At 40.6% G+C, this 7,822-nt stretch overlaps 1 protein-coding gene across 1 annotated transcript; it reads right to left on the bottom strand.

Annotated features, from left to right (window-relative positions):
* Positions 1–70: 70 nt before the first annotated feature.
* On the bottom strand, positions 71–7,187 carry RSAD2 (radical S-adenosyl methionine domain containing 2). The gene is made up of 6 exons (XM_039715705.1): positions 6,623–7,187; positions 6,277–6,438; positions 5,570–5,799; positions 4,584–4,733; positions 2,814–2,846; positions 71–2,254 (listed from the first exon to the last, which is right to left on the bottom strand). The coding sequence occupies exons 1-6, from the start codon at positions 6,945–6,947 to the stop codon at positions 2,090–2,092; spliced, it is 1,065 nt and encodes a 354-aa protein (XP_039571639.1). The 5' UTR covers positions 6,948–7,187; the 3' UTR covers positions 71–2,089.
* Positions 7,188–7,822: the final 635 nt, after the last annotated feature.

Genomic DNA, 7,822 nt, shown 5'->3' with positions numbered 1-7,822 from the left:
TGTGCTGTGCTACAGCTGGCATTTTCTGCAGAAGCTGCAGGGTGGTAGATATTTTGGTGCATTGATGCACTAAATCTTTCCCCATCCTGGGACTGAGACAACAACAAAGGAAAATGCTTTTTTTTCTATCAACATGGTGTAGGTACTGAGGAAGATACTACATTTTATATTTGAGCAGGGGAAGTCAAACCCCAGTTGCATAAATTTGCACTGCCCATAGAGCCAGGGAGAACTCCAGCCAAGGTCAGTGAAATAGCTGCCAAAAGACTGTGGGGTTACTGTGTGTGGGCCACATTTTAAATGTCACTTAGTGTTAATACAAGGAAAAAAATACTGAAATATCAGTGTCTAGGAAGTGTTGTGATTGCAAAATGCAAAATACAAAGGGACAAAAGAGCACCACTGAGTATATTTACAGTTAGGATATTAAAAATAAAAACTGAAGGAATTACAAAATGGAACCATTTTCACAGAGTATTCATAGGAGCACTTTCCTTTACACAGAAGTAATAGCTCCTACTTAAGCATTTTCCCCCTTCAAATTTGAAGATGCATTAAGTGAATGCAAAACATTTCTTTCAAAAACTTCTTTAAAAAATCAACTAGCATTTCCAAAAAAATTGAGTAAGGTGTCATTTTCTCTATGTGGTATATTTAATGCATGCTGGCTCCCAACTGCTGCAAATATTTAAATGTGTGAGACAGTCCAGACATTGAGTTTAGCACAGGATGAATGAGTAGTGTCATCTCACTTTTGCTCTGTGCAGTGCCTATCCCTGTGCCCTTCAGACAGAGGGAGGATGGGACTAGTAAAATTTGAAAACATGCAATTATAAAGCCATAACACTTGCCAGAAAACCAAGAATGAGGGCAGTATATTAGATTATTTTTCAGGTTTTGGGGATTTTTTTTTTGTATTTTATATTGATGCTATGTGCTCTTAAAATCAAAGGTAGCTCTCACAAAACCAAATTAGTTTCATTTAAAGTCTGCAGTTTTATAACCAGCAAGCTAATTAGTTACTGAGACAAACAACTTTTAAAATAAGGTTGCTTGATATATGAACATTGCTGTTTGTAGTTCCATGGCTTAGCAAGATAAAAAGCTAGTATGCAACAGAAGATATATGTTGGGTTGTTCTGCATGGTATTAATTAGTTTAAGAAGGAATATTCATCAGAACTATATGCCCACAGTTCAAAAATAGTTTAAAATAATAAATCAATATTTGCAGATAAAAGGAAAATTGAGATACTAATAAAATGAAAACAATGTTTCCCTGCAAATATTTGTTAGAACAAATATTTGAAGGGCATTTCCAATGTGAAATATCATGTTGATTATCATCAGGTAAAATGTACCTCTAGGTTTTAGGATGGATGAATATAATATTTTTTCATGACTAAAAATATGTTTTCACAGAAAATTACATGGCTCAACATTCTTGCAAATATCATGTGTGTATACAGAGGAGAGGGAAAAGACGCTGTTACAATTAAGTTTTAAAGAATAAAAACTGCCCGTTTTTTCACCTTGATTTCATTTTAGATACATTATTACTTCAAGATTCCTGGATTCTGACCCTCTATTACCCCTGAAAAAAGCAGAAGGTGCTTCCAGAGGTCTGCCAGCTGGCCCTCCAGTGATCTACCCGGGAACTGCAATCTATTTTGCCCTGAGAAACAGGCAGAATGTGTTCCCTGATAAGAATTTTGACTTCTCCATCATTACAGCTGTTTAGAATGAATTCGAGTTTGGAGTGGTTTTTTGCTTGTTATCTGGCATGCACACTCATGTAGTATTTCATAAAAATAGTTTGCCTTTTAGTCCTTCGTGCAATGGACTAGAAAGTTTATTTCAGAGAACTGTTCATGTGAAAGCTCTGAAAGTATTTGGTCACGCTCAAGAAAGTAATAGACAATGTAATCTGCATTTAAAGAGCATGTAACATATTCACATGTAGAGTTATACTGAACATCAGTCTGTGTAAAATACCAAGTGTAATTAAAAGCATTAGATACAAGTATACACTCACCTATAAAGATATACCTATTTTTACAGAATGCACTGCCCTAACACGGTATATTGAGTCACCAGTCCAGTTTCATATCGGCTTTACTCCACACATACTTTCCTCCTCTTTTTAGGAACATCTTCTCATCAAATCCACTGAATTTTATAGCTGCTTCTACACCAACATCCAGGATAGACTTGGAAGGTTCTTTCCGTCCATTTCTACAGTTTAAAAAACGCATCTGGAACGTAAGATGGATAAGATCATAAGATGTTAGAAAGTCAATTTGCAAAAGCTTAATTTTTCTACAGATTTAAGCAAGTTGCACTGCAATAGCACCAAAACCTATGTAAGTGCATAAAGAGGTTAACTCCAGTCCTTAGAAGGCTCAGAAACTCATGGTTAGACATGTGACATATCTTAGCAGCAACAAAGCAATATCATAATTCTTGAAGATTAAATGTTGTCACTTCAGTTACATGTAAACTAAGTGGGCACTCTGAAACTTAACTTTTGAGTTCTGCATTTTTGTATTAAAGAAAAAAAGCAAAGATGTCCTGCAAAAGTAGACATCTACACCTTAAGATTTGTGATGCAAGGATTATGTGTGCAGGCTGATAGCAACACCTCCTTAGATCATACTATATTGTACTTCACAACATATCTGATGGGCATAAATCACATCTGTTGTACTACATGGTAAAATTGTTTTATAGAATGCAGAGTAAATTAACTGGCTATCACTGTTGTATGCATACATATATTAGCATACAAATACCATGTATCAAAAAAAGACTTACATATTCATCCAGAATGAGGTATGAATCCCTCATCTGTAATAGATCAAAAGAAAAAACTAAATTAATGTACAAGTCAAAATTCCATTCCACTGAAAATGAAGGACAAAACAAAACAACAATTCATTGAAGGTCTGATACAAATCTTTGAAACAGTTGCTGTATCACCACTATTTCAGTGAGCTTGGATGAAATTTATAGACATAAATGACAGAATTACTAGAAAAACTTTATGTATGAATAAACCAGTTATTCCTGGAATATTGCCTCTCCAGTGTCTAAGTGAAATGTGGGTGCCCAACTGCACAAAGGTGTTCTCAATAATATCCAAGTTTTCTATTAACTTCTACACCAGAAGAACTTAAGAGTTTTGCATGCTGGAATGATTATGCCATTTTCCAAACAAATGACATGACCATTTTAACTGGAATGTCTAATTATAACCCCACCAAACAAAGGTGTTCTGCTGGCTCAAAGGTGAAAAAGCTCTCAGGTCTCCACAAAGACATATGCCAACAGCTGAAATAAGACAGGCTTGCTTAGCTAAATGGACATCTCCTAAATCCTCCTTAAAATTCTCTGGGTAGCTGGAGCTTGCTGCTGTATAGAACAGGAAATCTGATTAATTTGGTGTTCATCTTTCACACAGGTTTACCAGAAATCAAAAACAGTCTTCTGGAACCAAATCTACCATGGGCAGCCTTTTTTGTAGGGTTTCTACTATGAAAAAAGAAAAAGAAAAAGAAAAAGAAAAAGAAAAAGAAAAAGAAAAAGAAAAAGAAAAAAGAAAAAGTAGAAACAGTTCTGTGTTCTCACCTTAACCCCTTCTCTGATGAGTGCTCCCTCTCACCAAATGCTTTAAATGCATAGCTTCACTTTTAGATCTTACATAGCAAAGGCAACCCAGTCTGCTCACTTGACCTCTACATATATTAAGAAGTAAACTGTAAATGGAGTCCTTATCTTTGGAGAGGAAAAGGAACACAAGATGGGAGATTTAACACATTCCTGAAATTGGTTCAAATTGCTATTTCTTCACTTAATTCATAAACTTTCCTAACAGTGAGTCTTCTAACTCCCCTCGTCCCATCTTTAGGGTCTGTAGGCATTTACAAAATAGCTTGAGCTCCATCTTAGGCACCAAACTCCTTCAGTGTGGTTATGTAAGCTGGATGGCAGCTGATCAAGTTAACTGGTAGGCTCTGCAGAAGCACAAGGAGTCTTCTCCTGAATAAAGAGCCTGAGTGTGCAATCCAAGAGAGTTCAGACAGAAAATGTTAAAAATGCAACTTTATTGTGAGAGGGATTACCCAAAAGTACAATTAGTTGGGTACTGTGGAACAGTACCCAATATAATGCTGGTTGGGTTGCTGTCTTATTCTTGTAGGTTGATGACACTGGCATAATGTGACATCACAGTCAATCTCCATTAGGAAACTACACTTAAACTAGAAAGTGTGTTTACATTAACTCTGAAATTTTCAGGATCTTGTGCCCAAGTCAGAAAGAGTACTCCTATTTGTGTCCACAGGACTGCGAACAATGAGTTTTTCCTCTTCTGCTAATAACTTTGTTGTCAATGAAAAGCCTTAAAGAAAATTAAAAATCTTGGCTTCCACCATAACTAAAGCAGTCACTGATAAAGTTGTACTGAACCTCTTCTAAGCCACTACTAATAGGGAAAGCATTAATTGCCATGAAAGTTTCTTGTTCCTTTCAAATATTCTAGCATTATTTAAAAATAAAGTTACAAAGGGACAGTTTCATTTTTACCTTCTGATTAGATTCAGGTACCAAGCAGGAAACATCTTTGTGGCGATCCAAGAACCGATCGAAGTCTTCATCACTGATAACAAATTTTTCTGCTTCTCTTAGAGCATCCTCACCACTGTTCTCCCCTTCAATAAGCAGGCACTGAAACACCTGGACAAAGAAATCACCTGGTTAAGACTTTATGTTTTCACTTGCCTTGAGGATAAGAGACTTCGGTCTCAGTAAAAATATCTCTAATTTTTCTGTCAGTGGAGCCAACATGACACAACTTGTGAATACTCCACAAAGGGCATGGTGCAGTCTATTTTTTCTAAATTAACATTACAGAGTTGTAAATGTTATAAATTATGATTTTCCTTACTATCTGAGATTTCACTTACAGTGTTTTTTGGTTTTGTTTTTTTGTTGTTTTTTTTTTCTGAGTCATTCTGTGTCTATAGCAATATCCATGAGACAAATAATGAGAAATTATTCCACAAATTCTCCCATATTTATGTCACATTATATCTATCCATTTTCAAACTTATTTCTAGTAAGAAAATAATAATACATGTACACTAACCTCTAATACTCTGTAAAAGTAAATTAATATACACTTATATCTTGTTAACAATCTATTGATTTTAATGTATCATTGTTTAGTAATCTTTCCTAATTTTCTCTACACCATAACATATATTCACATGTTAAAGGCTTTCTGTGTTAATTTTAATATACTAAAACATCCTGGATCTACACACACTGAAATAGTAATTTTCTGTACATAACACAACCAAAAAAATATTCTTGACCTACTGGGCTCCATTTAAGTGCAGAATGAGATACAACCTATCTCAGCACCATGCAAAATTGACAGGAATGCTCCTAACACCAGCCCAAGCTGGAGCTGAAGGTAAGACTCAGGTCAATAGAGGATCAGACAACTCCAGGACTTCATTATTGCTTTTCTTTGAAAAGGAAACATGTGGTATATATTACTTTCTTACCTTCCAGCGCACAGGGTTGAGTGCCTTGATCTGCTCATTCATATCTTCCTCAACATTAAATCTGTTGATGACTGAATTTATTTTAAAAGCAACAGCATACTCTCGGCACCACTGCCTCAGTTTATGCAGATTTTCCACATGGTTCTTCTTTCCTTGACGACGGCCAATTAAAACGTTGACATCCTCATCAAAACTATCACATGAAATTGCCAGAATATCTAAATATTCACCTGAAAACAAGTTTTAAAAAATTGATTAATATCCAGTCAATCAGTTAAAAGCTGTCAGGACTCTGCTTACTTTCACTTCCCTGTCATCTGTCACCAAATGCCTTGTAAATGCAGTTCTGTAAATTCATCCCATCAACCACAAAAGCCACATCAACAGCAGCATAAAAAACATACAGTTTGTCTGTGTCTGTCCCTAGCATTTATGGAAACAGGTGGAACATATGGAAACACTTGGTATAATGGTGTAATAATTGTTTTATTACACCATTATACCAAAAAGGTTTTGTGATGTAATGCCTATCTTTACAAGAGATAATCAACACTGTTTCACTGGTATTTACATCTGGGTTGCATTTACTATAAATGAAGCACTAAGAAACCATCTCCCACCTGCCCCAAGCCCATCCATGGGTGAGGCTGCCCCTTGGAGGCTCCCCAGCCCTGCCAGTTTAGTTGTGCCCAGTGCTCCCTCCTTACCATACTTCTCGAACCACTGCTTTCTGATCAGGCTGCCATTGCTAACAATGCTGACACTTGGGAGCTCCAACTCCTGCTTGCAAAACTGGACCAGTTTGCCTACGAATTCGCCTCTGTCCTGAAGAAACGGTTCTCCTCCCGAGAAATTGATTTTCTCCATTCCTAGAGAAGGACCAAAGAAAGATGCTATGAACCTCTGCTGCCCGTCGCCTGCTCCTGTTCAATGTTATCAGTGTCCCACGGCAGCGGGACAAGGGACATCCCCGGGATAACTTTTTCCACGGCACTTGGTCCAGTGGGGTCCCCCTTCCCCGGTTCCTTCCGGATCCACCTCCCCGGGACTCACCTCCTTCCTTGAGCATCGCCAGCCCCCGCTTGGCCTCCTCCAGGGGCAGCACGAAGGAGGTTTTGGCCGTGTGGAAGCAGAAGCCGCACTTGTAGTTGCACTGCCGGGTGAAGTGGTAATTGACACTGGTGGGCGTCGGGGGAGCCTCGTCCCCTTCCTGCTCCCGCTGCGGCCGGGGGGGCGAGTCCCGCCAGCCGGGCAGGGACAGGGACAGGGACAGGGAAAAGGGAGCCAGGCTCCAGCACAGCGCGCCCAGGCGCCCTCGCAGCGCCGCCAGCACCGCCCGCCCGACGGACAGCAGCCGGGCCAGCAGGGCCAGTTGCATGGCTCGGCTCGGCTCGGCTCGGCTCGGCTCGGCTCGGCTCGGCTCGGCTCGGCTCGGACCCGGCGGGATGCGATGCGCTTTTGGACCCGCCTGGGAACAGTTCCACCGGACTTGATTCGGCTGGAGTCAGTTCGGCTGGTCTCGGTTCAGCTCAATCCGACCCGGCTCGGCTCGGCTCGGCTCGGCTCGCAAGCTGCAGAGGTGTCCGGCGCTCCGCACTTAAATGCTCCCCTCCCCGCCCGTCCCGCCCCGCCGTGCAGGACCGCGGGGAACAACTCGGTTTCGTTTTCCCTTCTTCCAGAAGCGAAACTTGGCACCGAGACGCGGTATTTTCCTTCTGCCGCCTGCCCCACCCGTGACTCCAGAGTCCCCACGCTCCAGAGCCGCCTCTCGGGCACGGCCAGCGCGGAACCCGCCGGCTGCCCGGCGCTGGGAGCAGGTTCGAGCACCTCGGGGTTTGAGTGGGTCTAGCACCTAGGACTCCTTTTGGTGTGTGAAGTCTCAGTGACTTTGGCTCTTGTCATTAAACTCGTGTAGCAGGGGGAAAATTGAGCTTGTATAACTGCACTGTACCTTTGTCAGGCATTCAAGAGCTCCTTTAAGTTTAAACAGTTTTGCATAGAAGAGCAACCCAAGTGAGGGAGCTTGATGACTTCAGATTACATGAAAAGAAAGTAATTGCAGGTTCTTTAATTCTTGGTCTCCAATAATGCTCCTCAAGCAAAGCTACCAAGTTGAGCACATGGTTAGCCTTAACAGCAGGAACAGTTGGCAGCCTGAGGTGAGACATTGGTGGCTGCCCACTCACCTGGAGTGACCAGGAGAGAGGTAACACCAGGAGAGACCAGGACAAAGCTGGCAGTTTCCATATTCCT

This window comes from Passer montanus, unplaced genomic scaffold (assembly GCF_014805655.1).
Source record: "Passer montanus isolate IOZ18808 unplaced genomic scaffold, ASM1480565v1 scaffold34, whole genome shotgun sequence".
Lineage (NCBI taxonomy): Eukaryota > Metazoa > Chordata > Aves > Passeriformes > Passeridae > Passer > Passer montanus.
This window is presented reverse-complemented; position numbering and strand designations above follow the sequence as displayed.

Coding starts and splice junctions, on each gene's coding strand:
- RSAD2 (XM_039715705.1), bottom strand. CDS start 6,947: ATGCAACTGGCCCTGCTGGCCCGGCTGCTGTCCGTCGGGCGGGCGGTG. Junction 5,800..6,276: donor GCAGTGGTTCGAGAAGTATG/GTAAGGAGGGAG, acceptor ACTTGTTTTCAG/GTGAATATTTAGATATTCTG. Junction 2,255..2,813: donor ACCTCATTCTGGATGAATAT/GTAAGTCTTTTT, acceptor CTTACGTTCCAG/ATGCGTTTTTTAAACTGTAG.